The sequence below is a fragment of the Somniosus microcephalus genome, chromosome 5, assembly GCF_052327205.1.
Source record: "Somniosus microcephalus isolate GS21.2 chromosome 5, FLI_Smic_1.0, whole genome shotgun sequence".
NCBI classification, from domain to species: Eukaryota; Metazoa; Chordata; class Chondrichthyes; order Squaliformes; family Somniosidae; genus Somniosus; species Somniosus microcephalus.
The window spans coordinates 43247037-43268881 of NC_140991.1; the positions used below are offsets into that span (position 1 = coordinate 43247037).

General features: G+C 45.2%; 1 protein-coding gene across 10 annotated transcripts in view; it reads right to left on the bottom strand.

The window, feature by feature from the left end:
• The window catches only part of LOC147117016 (disco-interacting protein 2 homolog C), a 597563-nt gene that overhangs the window by 21629 nt on the left and 554089 nt on the right, over positions 1 to 21845 (bottom strand). For 6 of the 10 annotated variants that reach the window (XM_085987581.1, XM_085987586.1, XM_085987583.1 and 3 more), the window contains 2 exons: positions 10480 to 10509; positions 6767 to 6828 (listed from right to left, as the gene is read on the bottom strand). In XM_085987581.1, coding sequence (XP_085843707.1) covers positions 6767 to 6828; positions 10480 to 10509 — 92 coding nt within the window. The remainder of the gene's footprint in view (positions 1 to 6766; positions 6829 to 10479; positions 10510 to 21845) is intronic. The other 4 variants (XM_085987582.1, XM_085987584.1, XM_085987580.1 and 1 more) reach the window with 1 other exon arrangement.

Here is a 21845-nt window from a genome sequence, read left to right on the forward strand (position 1 = left end):
CAACTCGCTCCATGACATTTGTTTTTCTGTAGCTTGCTCCTCAGCTCCCTGATGTTTCTCTGCAGCTCGCTACCTGGTTTCCCCAATATTTTTTTCCAACCAACTCCACAATGCTCATCTTCCTTTGCAGCTGTTCCCTATCTCCCTAATGTTTCTCTGCATCCCATCCCCTGGCTCTCCAATGTTACTCTGCATCCCATCTCCTAACTCTCCAATGTTACTCTGCATCCCATCTCTTAACTCTTCAATGTTACTCTGCATCCCATCTCCTAACTCCCGAATGTTTCTCTGCATCCCATCTCCTAACTCTCCAATGTTCATCTGCATCCCATCTCCTAACTCTCCAATGTTTCTCTACATCCCATCTCCTAACTCCTGAATGTTTCTCTGCATCCCATCCCCTAGCTCCCTAATGTTTCTCTGCATCCCATCTCCTAACTCTCCAATGTTACTCTGCATCCCATCTCCTAACTCCCTAATGTTTCTCTGCATCCCATCTCCTAACTCTCCAATGTTACTCTGCATCCCATCTCCTAGCTCCCGAATGTTTCTCTGCATCCCATCCCCTAGCTCCCGAATGTTTCTCTGCATCCCATCTCCTAACTCTCCAATGTTTCTCTACATCCCATCTCCTAACTCTCCAATGTTTCTCTGCATCCCATCCCCTAGCTCCCTAATGTTACTCTGCATCCCATCTCCTAACTCTCCAATGTTACTCTGCATCCCATCTCCTATCTCTCCAATGTTACTCTGCATCCCATTTCCTAACTCTCCAATGTTACTCTGCATCCCATCTCCTAACTCCCGAATGTTTCTCTGCATCCCATCCCCTAGCTCCCTAATGTTTCTCTGCATCCCATTTCCTAACTCTCCAATGTTACTCTGCATCCCATCTCCTAACTCTCCAATGTTACTCTGCATCCCATCTCCTAACTCTCCAATGTTACTCTACATCCCATCTTCTAACTCTCCAATGTTACTCTGCATCCCATCTCCTAACTCTTCAATGTTTCTCTGCATCCCATCTCCTAACTCTCCAATGTTTCTCTGCATCCCATCTCCGAGCTCCCGAATGTTTCTCTGCATCCCATCTCCTAACTCTTCAATGTTACTCTGCATCCCATCTCCTAGCTCCCTAATGTTTCTCTGCATCCCATCCCCATGCTCTCCAATGTTTGTCTGCATCCCATCCCCATGCTCTCCAATATTTGTCTGCATCCCATCCCCTGGCTCTCCAATGTTTCTCTGCATCCCACAGCCTGCATCCCTTGTGCTTCACTACAGCCCGCTCCCCAGCTCCCTAACTTTGTTGTGCAGCTTGCTCCCCAAAGATTCTGTGCAGCCTCCTTCTTACATTCCCAATATTTACTACCATATTTAAAACTTGTGGCTCTCCAAAATTACTGATAAGGCGATCGTTTTGCTTCAGTGAATCATTATTAACCTCTATACACAAAGTGGTTCACTTAGGAATGTTCACATATTTCAGAAATGTTTTCATAACCAAAGCAGTAAAATATGCAAAACTAAAGCAAAAAAATTGGGGAAAAAACAACAGAAAAGAGTGAAGTATATGAAAAAAAAAGTGGATAAGGTCACGCAAGCCTGAAACAAAAGGATACGGAGCAAAAGATAAAAACATAAAGTACAAGCAGCAACAGAAAAGAACAAGGAGTAATTTATAAACAAAAACATGAGAACAAACAGCTATGCCTTCTTTCCTTTCCCCCCCACCCGTCCCTCCATTTCTCTCAGACTGCCATTTCCACATTAGGTCTAAGATTGAACATCAGGCTTGTTGTGCCCTAACTTCCAGCAGCTGTGTACTGTGTTTTCTTACTCCTTACATTGAAACATTTCTTTTAAATTAGCGTAATCAATAATGTAACCACACAAATGCATGAACGGACCATTGTGTAGAAATGGTATTGTTGTGACTGCACTGCAAACAGTGACAGTGGAAAAAGCCTAAATGCAGCTATGGTGGTTGCATTGTGTTTTATTTGAATATTTATTACTTTCGACTTCTGATCATTAATGGCAGGATCTTGTCTTATTTAAGAAAATAAAATCTGTCACGCCTGGTGCTTACTCCAAAGATATCAGGCATATTATAAAAAAAAGTGCCTGCTTGGAAAGGTACTGTTAAACATATGGCTGCATGTTTACAGCAAGCTATTAAATGTCAGTAGGTCATAATGTTCATAGATAAAAATCAATGTAAGAGAGGGATAATTTCTGTCACCCACTGGCAAATTGACAGGTACTGCTGTTCACAAGATGCAGCATTTTATTTTTAGCTTGAACAATTTCAAGAACTTGCCATTTCTTGGAGGCACAGTGATGGTTGATCCGCACTGCAACAAATGCTAACTACTGCTGAGAGAAACAGCGCTTTAAATATATTTCTATATAAGTTACCATGAAGAGTTTTAAGTCCAACACTGAACATGGATAATAAAACATGGTTGTATCACAACCACATTTTAAATGCAACACTGGGTAACAAAATTTAAAACCTCAATCCCATCAAAAATTGAGCAAGAGCATATCTATCAGTTAATAATGAAAACATACAAGCAGTAGGACCGGATGATGTTGATACTTCTATAGTTGTCTGACTAACCTAAAGAATAATTACATTATGGCAGCCTGCCCTTTATGTTTTCGATTAGATAATACACAAGCACTGACTTGTGAAATTCAGCACAAGAAACATAAATGTGGAATTAGATTGAAGATTTCACTTACACCAAATGTGGAAAGAACGCAGCAATCTTGCAAGCTGCCAACAGCCATTTGACCCAACAAGCTCATTTGTTTTTAATAGATAACCCACTTTCTCACCACATCTCTCAATCCTTTTCCTCTCTAGATATGTATCTAATTCTCTGTTCACTTCAAAGACCTTCCTTGGTATCTTCCTCCACAAATCTATCCCCCTTTTTGCCTGACTTTCTGTGCAACCTCCTTCCTGAATTCCCAATACTTAATATTTAAATCTCAATACTGACTTATAACTGGATGATTTTGCCTCGGTGTCCCAAAGCAAAGTGGTTCCCTTAAGCTCTTACTCCTAATTTGTAATTTGTGTCTCCTTAACTTGAAACTCTTCATCATAGCAAATAATTTATCCAGATTAATGTCAGTAAATAAATTGTTAGTCGTCATAAATTATTGGATATTCCGCTCCCCCCATGCACATCAAAGCAGTGTCAATTTTAACCAAATTCCAATTGAAATTTTACTGCTCTCTTCAGCCAGCCAGTCTGAAGAGTTTACATGTGACTGAATCAATATTACAAATGACAACATCGTGCTAACCTAATCTGTAGGCCATATTCTGTACATAAGCAATTTCTTCCAAACAGCACTGCATTTTTGTTAAGTCATTTTCCCAAATCGCTAATGAAATACAAGAACAAAGATGTAAAACTCTATGTGAGGTTTACAATGACTGAAGCATTCAAGCACCCCATAGAGGGGAATGGTTTTGGCAGACCTTTCCTGTCAAAAACACGAATTGGAAATAGACTACATTGGTGACTGTTTCTTGAGGTGACCCTTTGGGCGCAGTCGGCAATCCAGGCACAAGCTGCGCTGTAAATTGCGCTAGTTTTCTGCATTGATTTTAACCTGGTGCAGTTTTATAGATACAGCAGAAAATGGGTTTAATCACAAAAAATAAGCATTTTTTTAATAAGAGTGTCTAGCCCACCACCTGTGAGTGACCCGATTTTAAATAACTGAAAATGACTAGAAAAAAAACTATACACAACCATTTACTAGTTTCATTGGTGTACAATAGTCAGTTTCTTATTAAATTTTATATATTTTTTTAATATTTAAATGGTGCTCTTGCGCCTAAAAAGAAAGCTTAATTCTAAGAGCCTCCTCGAAGGCCCGCAAACAGGCGCAATTAGCAGAAATGCGCCATGGTGATTAATTTGACCGGGGGGGGGGGGGGGGGGGGGGGCAGCGTGGTCAATTTTGAGGGCGGGGCCGGCTTCCAGCGCAATGTTTTTCAAACCAGCGCAAAAGTTTGCGAAAACTTAATGTGTGCTGAACATAATTTGCATTTATAATTCCACGATCTTTTGCACTGATTTGGCTGATTTCGGGCGAATTGTGCTGGAAATACTAGTGGAACCTAGTTGAAACTCTACCTCACAATGTTGGGTACTAGCCTTTTCACCTGGGCATCCTCCAATATACTTCCCTTTCAGCATCATTTCACAATTCACGCACTTGGGAGAGTTATGTCACGACAAATCCCAATGTTTGTCCTCTAATTTTTGCAAACCTCAGAATTCAATTGTTTAATTTCTAATGCTTCATGATTGAACTTGCATTTATAAAGCCCCTTCCATGCCCTTAGGACATTTCAAAGCACTTTACAACCAATGGATTTTAAAAAAAAATCAGTCACTCTTGTTATATCCAAGTTTGCAGATGGCACTAAGTTAAGTTGTGTAGATGGGAGCAGGAAGTTACAAAGGAACATGGACAGACTAAGTGAATGGGCAAAACTAGGGCAGATTAAGTGAATGGGCAAAACTAGGGCAGATTAAGTGAATGGGCAAAACTAGGGCAGATTAAGTGAATGGGCAAAACTAGGGCAGATTAAGTGAATGGGCAAAACTAGGGCAGATTAAGTGAATGGGCAAAACTAGGGCAGATTAAGTGAATGGGCAAAACTAGGGCAGATTAAGTGAATGGGCAAAACTAGGGCAGATTAAGTGAATGGGCAAAACTAGGGCAGATTAAGTGAATGGGCAAAACTAGGGCAGATTAAGTGAATGGGCAAAACTAGGGCAGATTAAGTGAATGGGCAAAACTAGGGCAGATGGAGGCAATGTGGATAAGTGTAGATACTTCGGATCTGAGAAAGACAAATTGAAATATTTTCTTAATGGCGAGAGACTAGCAGCTCTGGATAAGTGAAGGGATTTAGGTGTCCATGTACACAAAGCACTAAAAGCTAGCGCAGACACAAAAAAAAAAAATCAACAACAACTACTTGTATTTACCTAGCACCTTTAACGTAGTAAAACGTCCCAAGGCGCTGCACAGGAGTATTTTAAGGCAAAAATTTTGACACCGAGCCACAGGTTTAGGCAGGGAATTCCAGAGCTTAAGGCCTAGGCAACAGAAGGCACAACCACCAATGGTTGAGCAACTATAATTAGGGATGCTCAAGAGGGCAGAATTAGAGGAGCACAGATATCTTAGGGGGGGGGGGTTGTGGGGCTGAAGGAGATTACAGAGACAGGAAGGGGCGAGGCCATGGAGGGATTTGAAAACAAGGAGGAGAATTTTGAAATCGAGGCGTTGCTTAACCGGGAGCCAATGTAGGTTGACGAGCACAGGGGAGATGGGCGAATGGGACTTGGAGTGAGTTAGGACACGGGCAGCCGAGTTTTGGATGACCTCAAGTTTACGTAGGGTGGAATGTGGGAGGCCAGCCAGGAGTGCATTAGAATAGTCAAGTCTAGAGGTAACAACGCATTACCGGCACCCGGCTACCGACCATAGAGCACATATACCAGAAACGCTGTTTACGGAGGTCACGGACCATCATCAAAGACCCCACCCACCCCAGCCACAGTCTGTTCGTCCTCCTGCCATCTGGGAGACGCTACAGATGCATTTGCACCCGAACGACCAGATTTAGGAACAGCTTCTTTCCCAGGGCTGTCATCCTACTGAACTCCACAAATAAACTCTAAAGCCTGCACATCTGCCAATGCACTTTATTATGGTTATGTTTATGTTAATGTATTACAAGCCAAATGTATGTTGAATGTTTAAATGTCTTAATCTAAATGTACACTCTCGGGAGCTGCAAGCCTACATTTCGTTGTACTGCACTTGTGCACTAACAATGACAATAAAGTTGATTATGATTATGATAGGCATGGATGAGGGTTTCAGCAGCGGATGAGTTGAGGCAAGGGCGGAGATGGGCGATGTTACGGAGGTGGAAATAGGCGGTCTTTGTTATGCTGCGGCTATGTGGTCAGAAGCTCATTTCAGGGTTGAATATGACACCAAGGTTGCGAACAGTGTGGTTCAGCCTCAGACAGATGTTAGGGAGAGGGATGAAGTCAGTGGCTAGGGAACGGAATTTGTGGCGGGGACCGAAAACAATAGCTTCGGTCTTCCCAATATTTAATTGGAGAACATTTTTGCTCATCCAGAACTGTATGTCGGACAAGCAGACTGACAATTAGAGACTGTGGAGGGTTTGAAGAGGTAGTGAGGTAGAGCTGGGTGTCGTCAGCGTACATGTGGAAACTGACGCTGTGTTTTCGGATGATGTCGCCAAGGGGCAACATGTAGATGAGAAATCGGAGGGGGCCAAGGATAGATCCTTGGGGGACACCAGAGGTAACGATACGGGAGCAGGAAGAGAAGCCGTTATCCCCAAAGGCTATCAGAAATTGAATGTTTTAAAGGAAAGAAATCTTAGTGGGACTTTGGTTTTACTTCTTTAAATTCCTCTACAAGATATATAAGAAAGGGTGGAAGGTGGCAAAACTCAAATTAACTCATTTTGCACGGACTGGAAAATACCATTATGGCATCGGCATAACACTCAGCTGCCCTATCATGTCTAAATCAGGTTGCTCTGGCAGCCATAAATAAATACACATGGAGCAGTAGATTTCAATCCTATTGATTATTTTAGTTGTGGTATGTATACCAGTGGGAAAACTTTACTGCCCCATCAAAGTTTGAAAAAGGATATCGTTGTTTCAATTACCTGTCGTGCCTCAGTGCTCTCATATCCACGTATACAGTCGTGGGATCAGGTCCCGATGTCCCCTGCAATCAACAGCATCAAGTGGTTAGGACATCAACATTGAAAAGGAGCAGTGTGTCTCTTCAGAATTAAGCCAGTGTGACTCAAATTATTAGCTGAAACTTTGTGTATTGTAATGGTAACCCATGAAGGCCCTCTATTAATTCAATTAAAACGAGAACTACTGCATAATTTCCAATAATTTGGTCTCACAAGTTTAAATGCACATTTAATATTTTTTAAGTATCCTCTGTTAAAATGCAATGTGCTGTTCATTTACTGTTAGTATTTATCATTACGCAAAGGTTCTCATTTGTTTTTAATTTTCTGCAAAAGTGATAGCACAAACTATGCAAACAGAGCTAAAACTACACGCTAACAAAAGCAATTAACAAAATTCATGCAGGAAAATGATGTAATAAGCACTTTAACACAGTTGGACAAATATATAGCATTTTTGTCACAAGCAGCAGCCAAGATCAGTGCAACAGCGTGATTCACTGAGGACTTGCTTAACATGCAAGAGCAGGAATGAAAAACGGGGTCCTTTGAAACTCAATTTCTAACAGCATCAAAACAGTGTTAGGGTATGACAAAGAATAAATATTCCTTACTCTTTACGCCACCCTGAAGCCTACTTTAGGATAGGAGTAAGTTACTGTTACAATGGGGTCTTTAGGAATCTGTCTACCAACAGAAAGCCTATGTTTGCCAGTAAGTTAACCCTTTTTTGTCAAAGTAAAAAAAAGTGTTATTAAAACATGCCAGTGTGGTTCGATGTGCTTTTGAGAGTTAAAAAAAATAATTTCTAGTTGTTTTCCAAGGTTTTAAAACCCATTCTCAAACACTTCATTCGGTTTAATTACAGGATTGTGCTGAAGTCCAATCACATGCAAGGACTACCCTTCAATAAACTGTTTAATGTATACTGTAATAATGCCATGCAAATTACACAAGGGTTATAATAAAATTTTGTTCCAAACCAGCCAGTTCATTTGGGAAACTAACAAACTAAGTGTTCAAAATGGTCAAATACCAACTGAGCAAAAGACTTGTGTTCTGTCAAGGCATTTATGTACGTTTGTGTGTGCGTGCGAGAGAGTGTGCAAGTGCATGAGTGTGTGCAAACCAATTGCAAAAACAATTGTTCAATTTTTGGGGGGCAATTTCCACAATCAATACTATGACTTTCATTAATAAGTTCTCTATTTTTAGTTAAAACACTGCTACTTCCAGGTCCACAGATATTGTGCAGGAACCAAAAGTTTCAACATTCAAGGAGATTTTAAAATGTTAGTTTCTGCTCATCACTTAATTAGGAACAATTTAAGAAAGGATAGGGTAAAATCTGAAAGTACGGTGGAGTCCTCTGCAACTTTCCCAGGTGCATCAGTTGTAATTCCCTCCTCCCAAATAAAGTCCTTTGAGAGTCTTGCTGCACCCCAATAATGCTCGAGAGTTTCTCTGAATTGCTACCAGTTTTGTTTGCTATCCAGCCTATTCTTATTTACCTTACCCCTCCAGCATCCTGTGGTACCCTCGTTCAATTTCTGTTTCAAAAGGTCTGACAATCCTCTCAACCCTTTCCTATCATCAGCAATTTCACTGACTATCGGACGCTACAGCACTTCGACAAACAGCGCTCCACGCAAGCATCAGAATGCACCCACAGAGCTCGGCCGTCACCCCCTCAGCAATGGCGCGAGCAGGCAGTAGAAGCACAAGTCCTGTGTGATTAAAGTGCAGTTTATGTACCACTTGGTGCAGTGTAACTCAAGATTACGAGAACAAGTGATGCGAAACTGCTCCCAGAAGTGCAGTGCAACAATGGTATTAAAGTCACAAACCTCCCTCCCAACAGCTACCTCCATACAGTTGTGATCTTCCTAAAGGGTTATTTGCAGCTTTAATCATGAACTAGGAGTTACATTCAAATTCAGAACTTATAGCATATATAGCAGGTACTCTACTGTCTCAGGATGCATGATGAAGTTTGAATCATACTGTTGTGCTATATTTCTGCATGGTGTACATTTCAAAAGTTCTACAATTTATATATATTTTTAAAAATGGGCGAGTTAAAAGTAGTAAGTTGTTACTGGACATATTAAGGTTGGCCAGTGGGACCGAGTGGGGTTTAGCACACTTTTACGTCCGAAACATGACTTAAATCTGGCCGAGAAAGAATTAAAATCTCTCTGTTTACTACCTGGCTCAGGGGTTGTATGTGAAAAGATTTCAAACAGTTTCAAGAGTTGTAATAGGCAGCAAACACTGCCCCTATTTCATCACTAATTGGCAATTTCATTTAAAACAATTGCAAGGAAAACTGGTGTTGGGAATGGGAAAATTCACACAAAGGGAGTGGTCTTCTGAGTTTAGGGCTAGGGTGGTTTGTCTGGTCAGACCAGTACCAAAAACCACAGTGTGCTGCACCATGGATGTGAGATTATGGTTCAAATCCCGGTCTTGACTGACATTCAGACTCAGTCTTTTGTTTAATAGCAACTGCTGCCCATGCCTAGGTTGTACCTGGAGGTGTGATGAACGACCAACTGAATAGCCAGAGGTTACACATTCAGTTGTACCTCAACACCCTTCCCGACAGAGAGCCACTGAAAGAGGCTCGAACTACTTGGTGATCACCTTCCTTAGCTCAAGAGCAAGAAACACGTGGCAAAAAAAAACAGCGACTAAGTGGAGGGAAAAAAAATCACCTAAAAGAAAAACCCATTTAAATAAATGTCACATTTAGGTTCACATGAAATTCCCTCCTGATGGATTTCTTCATATGAATACTTCTCTTTGTTTGATTTTTGGCAGAATATGGTGACATCATGCTAGCCACTGATAATTGAGATCAAATTCCGCCCACAGTTGAACTTTCCTGTTGACAGACTGGGGGCTCCACAGTACTTTGCTTCCAAGCTCCCTTTAACTCAAAGTCGGCCATATATTTTATCGTTGCATCATCCTGCCACAAAACACCAATAAAGACTTGGACATGCAGATTAGTCCCAGTCTAACAGGAAAAGGCTCAGAAATACAAAACAGAGAATTTACCATCCTATTCAGAGGTTAGTGGTGTTTTTTTTTCCTGTTTAACCGTTGTGAATAATTCAGCAGCGTAACAGACTAGTGCTGAGCGGGGAGATCATTATAGCACCGTGGGAGGACCTTCACCACACGGACTGCAGCGGTTCAAGGCGGCTCACCACCACCTTCTCAAGGGCAATTAGGGATGGGCAATAAATGCCGGCCTTGCCAGCGACGCCCACATCCCATAAATGAATTTTTAAAAATTCAGTTAACTTTTCCTCCATTGTCATCTGGATTTGTGATACGACGTCAGAATAAGAAAATGAACGGGACAAAAACCACGTGAGCACAAGAAGTCGGGCATCCCAAAAATAAACTAAACAAACAAACTTACCATGGTTCAATTTCGATGCAGAGTGAAATATATTAAAATGAAAGGTTCGAAATCAAGCTGCGTCTTGAAAACTCAACTTATTAATGAAATCCTGACACTGTTGGTGTACAATGAACAGAAGAGATAGGAAGCGCTTTAATTAACACAGACCCTAACATCCCAGATCTCCAGACTCAGTTCTAGTCTGACCTGCTGTTGGAAGCTGATTGGTGGGTAAATAGGGAACATGAAAATCCCCTACCTGCTCGGCCAGCTTCCCCAGCCTGTGAGGCTACAGCAGCAGGAGTTGCAGGGTGAGGAGAAGAGGAAGGTAAAACACAACCAGACAAAAATAGATGGGGGTGGGAATTATGGAAACAAATGTATTAAGCAAGGGGTAAAAGAGGGGGAAAAAAAACAATGTCAAAATACACAAACCTCTACAAGGTTAACTACAATTTTAACATTACACACTTATTAAAAAATGAAATTGTAAAAATGGCACGTTAAAACTTTAGTAAGATAAATCAAAGCACGATTTCAGGAGACAGTTCACCTTAAAACACAGAGTCAGGATATTAAAGATGAAGTTGTTAGTTATAAATCTGAAAAAATCTTTTGAAATTTTCAATTCAAAAGTTTAGAAACAATGCAACATCCTTTGTTGGATCTACAAAGACCTATTCTTTAAAAAATAAAAATTATTAAAAAATCAAACCACTAAAATATAAGGCATTTCTGTGTCTTGGTTTTATGGGTTCCCTTGTGTCAAGAGGTAGGTGGGGTACCTGCTCCCAAACTTTGCCAGTAACTGGTACCTGGGTAGGAGTGGCACAGGTGACGCTCTCTCTCTCTTTCGAAGATTTCCCTTTGCTTCCGATGGGGAAGCACCTGACCTCAACTGAATGCCCCTCCATGATGGCGCAGTTGAGATCACCAACTGACTGTGTGGGAAATCGCAAGTCCGAAGCCACCTCCAATATGCTGTGCCACCTCCTTGTGGCGTAGCATATTGTTGTTCCCTAATGCTGTGCCACGACATAAAAATTTGTTCAACATTTTCATAAACACCTTAAGGGGCAGCCTTTGTTAAGTTGGAGAGTTTTCAAACCACCCAAGTTCCTCAAATACCCCAGCTTTAAAAATTCAAGTCAAAGGTCACCGGGGTAAATTTGTAATGCGTCTGCTTGATGATCTTTAATACTTCCAATTGTGGTAGCTTTAATCCAACTTTAAGAACGAGTAGCAGTGGGTACATAATTGTCAAAAAGTTGCTGCTCTCAATCTATAAACAATTACTTTGTTTGCTTCTTCTATTATATTTTACCATTTTTTGTGGGAACTGCACGACAATAGTCGAACAAACCCAAGAAAGCATTAATAAGAACATAAGAATCCAGACATGAGAAAAGGCCATTCATCTCATCTCACTTATTCCATGACACCCTGCTTTGGGTCAGTGGAAAGGATGTTACATCTTTCATTTCAATAATTTATGGATATGAACCCAACAATTTACGCCCGTTATGATGGTGATTAGCAAAGCAGCTATCAACAGGGTGGTTAGAACAGGTTATGTGCATCACCTAAGGGCAACTAGACAGCGTTAGTGAATGCAAGGAGATAATATATATATTTAATAAAACTTAAAAATAACCGGTACACATAGAAAATGACCAAAACTCCCACACATTTAACTCAGTCCCACAAAATTCAATGGTTTCATCTTTTTAAATTCATACTTTTCCTCACTTTGCGGTCATTATCCTTCCTGGGCGTGAGTGTGTCGTCAGCCCAACTACAAAATCCTAAGAACAGATTTGTAACTGGTGGTGGAGGACTGAGACACCTTTTCACTGGTCCTGTGAGTAGCCAAAGGATAGTTGTGGCAAATGTCCTCTGCCCTACGCCCTGCCTCACCAGGTACTGGGGCTATTCTCCTTAGCAGAGGCAGAGCCTAGAAGACCCAAGACTCGCTCTGTGCTTTAAAGGAATAAGGCTGGACATCCTCACCATCAGGATAGCTTTCTAAATAAGATGGTCAGGTGGAATTTGAAGCAGGCTTCCCAATTCTGAAAGTCGTGCAACTTCAGAGGACAACAGGTTGAGTGTGTATTGGTCACTACAAAGGATCTGAGACACTGGACCACAAATTTTAGAACTGGGAACTAGCATCAGTCACCAAAGAGGAGTTGATTATAACATTTGAGCATAGCCGTGGACAGCTTATCTTCAAAAGTACACTGAGGAGTTGGGAAAAGATTCACTGAACAGCGGCAAGAATGGCTCCGATAGTTAAGGCTCTAAGTTACGATAAGAGCATGAAATTGTTTTCATTTGAGAAAAGGCGGCGGAGGGCAGGACATGATGAATATCTTTAAACTACTGAGAAGTATGGGTTTAAGCAGGCTATTTTACTTGGATTATGAGCATTGAACGGTTCCAAATTAACAAACTTCAATGAAAACAAGGGATTAGAAAAATTCGCTTCCACTCTGCAGAGTGCAAAATACATTCAACAAACTCCCAGCAAAATCAATTAATGCTGTGTTGATGAAATGAGTTACAGCTTATTGCTAGAGGTATCGATCAAAATACTACAGGGGACATTATGATTCAAGCCATGGCTGAATACTGGCAATATGTGGATAGATAGATGTTCTAGAGTGCTGCTTCATTACCACTGAATATCTATTATATATTAAATTCAATCTGTGGGGAATGTGTTTCAATTAAATTTTACTGTAAGCACCTGCAGTACCGGTTACTCCTGCAGATGAGTAATTCTTTTTTAAAAAAAGAGATGCTGTGAGAGAGAGTCTTTCTTCATTTAATGTTACTCCAATTTTCAAACAGAGACAGCGGTTGAATTTTGAAGTGAATTAATTACTTGGCCTGTGTTTTTTGGACAGTAAAGGTCAATGCTAATTATATACAGGAATTCTAATCTCCAACACATAGGCGATGGGGGAAAGACAAACAGGCAGACACTTCATTCTAATTTAATTTCCTTTTTTTATTAAAACGTGAATTTTCAAGGCAAGTAATATCTCAGAGGTAGAGGGGTGGGAAATTGATTGACAGTGATGGGTCCTCTGGTCTCAGCATCAATCCTTTGTAGGGATGAGTGAGAAAGGGGAAGGGTAGATGGAGAGCTAGGGGTGAAGTGACTGCAGAGCTCAAGGGCTGAGTGGGTAGTTCTAAGGAGAAAACAGGGGACAAGGGATGGGAAGGTGAAGGGGTAGGGGACGGGATGGGAGTGAGGGGGTTGGGGAAGGTGGGGCAGGAGGGAAAAGCACGAGTGATTGGTGAAGGGATAGTAAGCAAGCCGCTAAGAGACACATTTTCCCCACAATCCTCACCCCGAATGGAGCCTGATGATGTTTTCTGTCTCCTTTCCCTGTCATACCACCCATCCACAAGGAAAGAAAAAAGACAAAGGGAATCAATAAAGAGAAAGAGAAGAGATAGAAAGAAACAGCAGTATGAAGACATGAGACACAGGTAAGAGAGTGACATATTCTCTGACTTATTGGGGGGGGGGGGGGGGTCATTTTAACCTCAAAGGATGGGTGGGTTGGGGGCAGGTGGGAAGTAAAAAATTTTTGAATCTCAAACCCGACCCCAACTTGCCCACTCCGGTTTTAATGGAGGTGAGTCGCGGGGAGGGCGACCAATCCACTCCCAGGATGCAGGTCGCTCAGTAAAAGCTTTTAAGGAGGCTGCGTGCCACCATTTTAACAGGTTTTTTATTTTTAACCCATGGAGGCCAGGTTTCCCGGCTCTCAGGAAACCCAGCAGGAAAAATAGAGGCGGGAAGGGTCGGATCCATGAGGTAAGTCCATTGACATCACTGCTTGTGGACCAGGAGAAGGAGGAGTGTTTCCTCCAGGCCCAACCTCTTTATGGACCTCGCGATCTCTGACTCCCCCTACCCTTCAGTGACCTCCGAGTTGTCAGTCCCAACTCCGACTCTCCAGCCCCCGATCTGCGACTCTCCCACCCCCACTCCCTGCGATCTTCTATTTACCTGGCATCGCTCCTCGGCTGCTTTCCCGCCCGGCAGGCAGCCAAAGCTGTCAATCAGGCTGGCTGTCAGGTAGGGAACCTGCGGAAAAATTTAAAAGACGTCCTGCTGTTAATTTCAGCAGGACATCCGGAACACCCGAATTTCCGGGTTCCCTATCTGGAAATTCTTCACCCACCTCACCCTGCTCTCTTCACCCACCCCGCCCTGCTCTCGTCACACGCCTCGCCCTCTCCACCCCGCCTCGCCCTGCTCTCTTCACCCGCCCCGCCCTGCTCTCTTCACACGCCTCGCCCTGCTCTCTTCACCCGCCTCGCCCTGCTCTCTTCACCCCGCCTCGCCCTGCTCTCTTCACCAGCCTCGCCCTGCTCTCTTCACAGTCCCGCCCCGCCCTGCTCTCTTCGCCCCGCCTCGCCCTGCTCTCCTCGCCCCGCCTCACCCTGCTCTCCTCACAGCCCCGCCTCGCCCTGCTCTCCTCACAGCCCCGCCTCGCCCTGCTCTCTTCGCCCCGCCTCGCCCTGCTCTCTTCGCCCCGCCTCGCCCTGCTCTCTTCGCCCCGCCTCGCCCTGCTCTCCTCACAGCCCCGCCTCGCCCTGCTCTCCTCACAGCCCCGCCTCGCCCTGCTCTCCTCACAGCCCCGCCTCGCCCTGCTCTCTACGCCCCGCCTCGCCCTGCTCTCTTCGCCCCGCCTCACCCTGCTCTCCTCACAGCCCCGCCTCGCCCTGCTCTCTACGCCCCGCCTCGCCCTGCTCTCTTCACAGTCCCGCCCCGCTCTCTTCGCCCCGCCTCGCCCTGCTCTCTTCACAGCCCCGCCTCGCCCTGCTCTCCTCACAGCCCCGCCTCGCCCTGCTCTCCTCACAGCCCCGCCTCGCCCTGCTCTCTTCACAGCCCCGCCTCGCCCTGCTCTCCTCACAGCCCCGCCTCGCCCTGCTCTCCTCACAGCCCCGCCTCGCCCTGCTCTCTTCACAGCCCCGCCTCGCCCTATCTTCGCCCCGCCTCGCCCTGCTCTCTTCACCCGCCTCGCCCTGCTCTCTTCGTCCTGCCTCGCCCTGCTCTCTTCGTCCCGCCCCGCCCTGCTCTCTTCGCCCCGCCTCGCCCTGCTCTCTTCACAGCCCCGCCTCACCCTGCTCTCTTCACCCGCCTCACCCTGCTCTCTTCACCCGCCTCACCCTGCTCTCTTCACAGCCCCGCCTCACCCTGCTCTCTTCACCCGCCTCACCCTGCTCTCTTCACCCGCCTCACCCTGCTCTCTTCACCCGCCTCACCCTGCTCTCTTCACCCGCCTCACCCTGCTCTCTTCACAGCCCCGCCTCACCCTGCTCTCTTCACCTGCCTCACCCTGCTCTCTTCACCCGCCTCACCCTGCTCTCTTCACCCGCCTCACCCTGCTCTCTTCACAGCCCCGCCTCACCCTGCTCTCTTCACCCGCCTCACCCTGCTCTCTTCACCCGCCTCACCCTGCTCTCTTCACAGCCCCGCCTCGCCCCGCCTCGCCCTGCTCTTCGCCCCGCCTCGCCCTGCTCTCTTCGCCCCGCCTCGCCCTGCTCTCTTCGTCCCGCCTCGCCCTGCTCTCTTCGTCCCGCCCCGCCCTGCTCTCTTCGCCCCGCCTCGCCCTGCTCTCTTCACAGTCCCGCCCCGCCCTGCTCTCTTCACCCACCTCACCCTGCTCTCTTCACAGCCCCGCCTCACCCTGCTCTCTTCACCCGCCTCACCCTGCTCTCTTCACCCGCCTCACCCTGCTCTCTTCACCCGCCTCACCCTGCTCTCTTCACCCGCCTCACCCTGCTCTCTTCACCCGCCTCACCCTGCTCTCTTCACCCGCCTCACCCTGCTCTCTTCACAGCCCCGCCTCACCCTGCTCTCTTCACCCGCCTCACCCTGCTCTCTTCACCCGCCTCACCCTGCTCTCTTCACCCGCCTCACCCTGCTCTCTTCACAGCCCCGCCTCACCCTGCTCTCTTCACCCGCCTCACCCTGCTCTCTTCACCCGCCTCACCCTGCTCTCTTCACCCGCCTCACCCTGCTCTCTTCACAGCCCCGCCTCACCCTGCTCTCTTCACCCGCCTCACCCTGCTCTCTTCACCCGCCTCACCATGCTCTCTTCACCCGCCTCACCCTGCTCTCTACACAGCCCCGCCTCACCCTGCTCTCTTCACCCGCCTCACCCTGCTCTCTTCACCCGCCTCACCCTGCTCTCTTCACAGCCCCGCCTCACCCTGCTCTCTTCACCCGCCTCACCCTGCTCTCTTCACCCGCCTCACCCTGCTCTCTTCACCCGCCTCACCCTGCTCTCTTCACCCGCCTCACCCTGCTCTCTTCACAGCCCCGCCTCACCCTGCTCTCTTCACAGCCCCGCCTCACCCTGCTCTCTTCACCCGCCTCACCCTGCTCTCTTCACCCGCCTCACCCTGCTCTCTTCACCCGCCTCACCCTGCTCTCTTCACCCGCCTCACCCTGCTCTCTTCACCCGCCTCACCCTGCTCTCTTCACAGCCCCGCCTCACCCTGCTCTCTTCACAGCCCCGCCTCACCCTGCTCTCTTCACCCGCCTCACCCTGCTCTCTTCACCCGCCTCACCCTGCTCTCTTCACCCGCCTCACCCTGCTCTCTTCACCCGCCTCCCCCTGCTCTCTTCACCCGCCTCACCCTGCTCTCTTCACCGTCCTGACTTAATATCAGAGCCACTGTGTGCAATGACACAGGGAATCAGTTAGTTTAATGTGTCAATTCCCCCAGGAACTCAAGTAGGTGGGATACAGTTCACGACAAAGGTGGATTGTATAGTGGAAATGGAAGAAGTGAATTTGATAACCTGAATGGCCATTTTGTCATTCCATGTTTTCTTAGTTTGCACTGAGTAGACCCCAAGTGAGCTGATGCGGAGGTGAGTGGCATCAATAACTATGCAAAAGTGAAACCTTACTTCAATGCTTTTGAAATAGAAAATAGCTGAAGATGTCTACTGTGTAATTATTTGTTTTATGTTTAATTTGCTTGCTTAATGTGCCACAGAACGGAATTAGTCGAACTTTTCTGGCTACGATTTTAATTCTAACAATTCACAATGTAAATCACAGTACCTTCAGCTTCATTCTCTTACTAAAAAAAATTCAATCCCACCAAGTAATACATCAGCTACCGTTAAATTATATGGAGCAGGACATAACGCATCACAGCCTCTCTCCAACCAGTCATTCTGAACAAATCCATTAAAATATATCTAAAAATGTCAATGATTCTAATTTTACCAACACTATGGGCAGTAAGCAGAATAAAGTGCTGTTCTATCATTCATGAGAAAGTCTGTGATACAATTACCATATGTTAATGCTAAGCTATAACCACAATCAAATCTTATATATTTTAAAATATTACATATACAAATAAACTTTCATTTTCACATTGCACATATCTGGCCTACCAATCTGCATCATTTGTCACATCAAAGCACCTGTGCTTGTTCTGTAACAAGTAACTGATGAGAAAACAGTCCTGATGTGCCAAGAAGCTGGACATCAGCAAAGGGAAAATAGATTTCAAAAGAGCATCGTTTAAAAATAGTAAGATCTGATTATAGGGATCATTTTATATTAAGGCAAGTCTATGTCAGGAGTATTACTTCAACAACTCCTCCGCAAAATGTAAATACTAAGGAATTCTAAGAATGATTTTCTTCCAGTACTGTACCTGCCCTCGCGGCGTGGGAACTGTGTGCAGTGAACTGTCTGTCCGACTGTTTCCATATGGATGTTCCGTGAAATGCCTGGGGTCAGGGCTCGCTATCTACTCCAGGCAAACTCCTACCCATGTACTGGGCTACTGCAAGAGGCGCGCTCACTGGGATTACTTGTGCTGTTGCAAGTTCGTAAAGGGCTAATTCTACACATTACTCATAAACAGAAATACTGTATGTAGAATTAGAAACATATTGCTGAGGAACAGAAATAGATTTTTACACAGAAATGGAATATAATGGCCTAGAAATTGGGTTTTGGCTTAGCCAGGGCTTTAGCGCCGGAAATTAGTGCCGGCGCTAAGTCCCCTGCGCGCGCCAAAAATTCAGTGGTGCCGCGCCCAAACGGCTGCCGGCGCTACTGAAGGGTCTTAGCGCCTGGAAAAGGGCGCTAACTGCCGTTTCGCGCCGCAATTCCGGCGCTGCGGCACCCGATGCGGTGCGGCAGGCTGGGGAAGTGCAGGCCTCCTCCTTCCGTTAAGGAGGAGCTGCCTGCACCCGGCCGCGGCCCGCGCAAATCTGCTTAAAAATGAGCCCGGCACCTCGGACAAGTGCCGGGCTTGCATCTGTTCCGGGGGGGGTGGGGGGGGGGGGGAAGAGAAGTCCGGGGAGGGAGCTGCGGGCAGGCGGCCGGCGGGAAAGCAGCCGGCCGCCGCGGGGCCTTTAATGCGCCGGCGCTAACTGCAGTAAGGCACCTCTGACAAAACGCTGGTTGCGGCTGCCACGGGCGAGGCGGCCGCAACTCAATTTCGGAGTTCGGGCGGGTTACCACGGCAACCGGGACGCTGCGCACACCGATGACGTCATCGGTGCCGGCACAGCGCTACTGGAGCAACGCCAATTTAGGGCCCCAGGGAATTTCACTACTGGCCATAACTCCGGCGCAAGGCCCTCTAGCGCCTCAAATGAGGCGCTAAGGCTACTGAATTTTCAGCCGCTTGGGTGCTGTTATTACGTGGTTTTAGAATATTAATAAGTGATTGACAGAGGACTGAGCATCACTGTGACTCACTGGGATGAATCTGCAGTGCAGGGGAGAATTTATATTGCAAAAATATGTTAATCCTATCGACTGTTGCTGTCCCAGAAATAAGAGGATGGGGAAAATCCAGTTAGCTGCATAAAGAATGCAAAAAAAAACCAAGGTTTTACCTGCCTGAATGTGGCAAGCCACAGGGTTGCAAAAACACAGTAAACCAAGGCATTTTGCATTGCAATAAATGATCAACACCTTTCATTTACTTGAACTCACTTATTTGCTTTTTGCAATGTAAAGCTCGGTGATGACATGATGGTGACTTTCCCTTCAAAAGCAAGCTCAGCAGGTTGCAAAATCAGGTGCAGCAAAATAGTTAAAGGTTTCCCCTGGTGATGTCCAAATAAAATATATTGACAAAAGAAATTAAAGAAGCATTTTGAAATTACAATCAACGAATCGTCTGGAATAAATTTTCATTTCATACGAACTGAAGGGAACGGCTTTAAAGTTTCACACTAACGGACAGTTTTTGAAAGCATATTTTGTGCCTTTCAGATGCTTATGCCTGCAATGCAAAAAAAAGGATTTCCCTGGGACGTTTTACTATGTTAAAGGCACTATATAAATGCTATTTGTTGTTTGGTTGGCAGTCAAGAACAGCCTCTCGGGAGAAGAGGTGTCCAGAAATGCCCGCCAGGAGACAGCAGACAGGATGATCGCTCTCTGCAGTAGCAAGAGGACCAGACTGCAACGACGGCAGGCAGATCTAAAGAGAGGTGTCACAGTAATGTCACACAGCAGATTCCTTCAGGAACGTCACAAAGTATATCCTCAAAACTGAATGGCCCAGAAATTCGGGTCTCCACGGGTGAGTACACGTTGAGTACTCACGCGTAGGTCCAATGAAAGTGCCGGTTTCGTGCATGCACTGCGCATGTGCGGGAAACCGGAACTTCCGTTCCCTTGAAAGAAGGGGTTCAGAGGTGGAATGCGTGCACTGGAGAGGCAGCGTGTGCGCATTGAACTTACGTTTTTTTTCCAGGTTTTTCCGGGAGGGTAAGTCTCCAGGAGTTACATATGTAAAAAGCAGGCGCAAGGCCTGCTTTTAACAAGGTAAGTGGTGAATTAATTAAAATTAAAACATTTTTTCCACAGGTTTATTATTTTTAAATACTTTAAAGAAAGGTAAGTTTATTTTTAGCCCCGTTAGAAACTGTAATTAATTTTTTCAAAAATTTAAATTGTTTAAAAGTTATTTTATATAGTTTATAGTTATTTTAAAAATGTGATTTTTTAAAAATTTATTTGAAGTTTTAGTGATGTTTTGGGGCTTACAGTATTTATGGTTTTGACAGTTCTTCCTGTCAATTTTATGAATGGGCATTTCCCTGCTACCATTGGCTCTCCATGGCCCACGTGATCCCAGGGGACACATTGAACTAACTGCGCCCCTGGGATACGCGAGCACTGCGCGCCGGCAGTTGGAGCAGGCCCAGGATCGGAATCCCACGCGGGCCCACAGCTCAACGGCCGACGCGCTAAGTGCAGGTTGGAGGCTTGCACCCGCGGGAAGCCTCCGACCCGAATTTCTGGGCCATTATTCTTGCACTGCTTACCCTCCAAAGCTCCTGTGCCACCTTTCGGTGTTTAATAGGCACGGCCATTCAGCAGCATGGCACATATGCAGGACATTTGGAACTGCTGTCGCACTGAAATAGGACACAGCAAATCCTTCCAGTTACACTGTGTGACAAGAATGGCCATCGTCCACCTGGAACAGCTTTATCTCCACATTTAATGACATTGGAAAATGGCAAGAAGTGGTCTGTTTCTGTGCATTAACATACACGAGTATGTTCAAAGGCCGTAACACATCTCAGCACTGAGGCAATGGTAATAAACCGCTCAAAGCTTTGTTCTTATAAGTTTATGGTATATACTCAAGGAGGCAGTTGTTTAACCTACCATTCACACTCTTCCCATTGTCATTTTTAACTTAATATGGTCGAGTGCAAGTAATAGTTTCCTATACCCAATGTTAGGATGTATCCTGGCTTGCTGCTGTATTATTCATAAAGAGGCCTTGGAATAACAAATGCGACAAAAATGGGGTGGGGGGGGGGGGGGTGGAATTATAACCAAACTGCTCTCTACTAACAAAACACAACGTGCATCTTGTTTTTGTCTAATTGTTGACACTACCAATTTTTTGAATTCCCAATCTCAGTGGGGCCTCATTAAACCTTGGAGTACGAAATGCCTACAACTTTCAAAACACATGCACATTTTCTATCCTACATAATCTACAATATTAATTTGTTTATATGTTTCTAATGCTGAATGTGCACTAAAGAGAGAAGAATTTGTATTTCTATAGCGCCTTTCACGGCGTCAGAACGTCCCAACGTGCTTTATAGCCAATGAAGTACTTTTGAAGTGTAGTCACTGTTGTTAGGAAACTCAACAGCCTATTTTTGTACAGCAAGTCCCCACAAACAGCAATGCGATAATGACCAGACAATCTGTTTTTTTACTGATGTAGGTTGAGGAATACATTTTGGCCAGGACATTGGGGAGAATGCCCCTGCTCTTCTTTGAAATAGTCCCACCACCATTAAGGTACGACCTTTTGGTACAGAAGGCTACTAGACTGCCATTCCTAACCCTTCTGTTCACTGATGTATGCTGTGTTTTAGGTTATTTGCTGCAATGCTTCCCAGTTGACTAGGTAAGAAATTCAATATGGTTGTTATTGTGGATGGCATTATAAAAGAGAATGAGAAAATTATAGAACTACTGAACCTCTGCAATTTACAGCATTTGAATATATTGGAAATTTATTTCAATTGTTGCAGAAAGGCTACTGCAATCTTTATAGAGAATTAAGCTC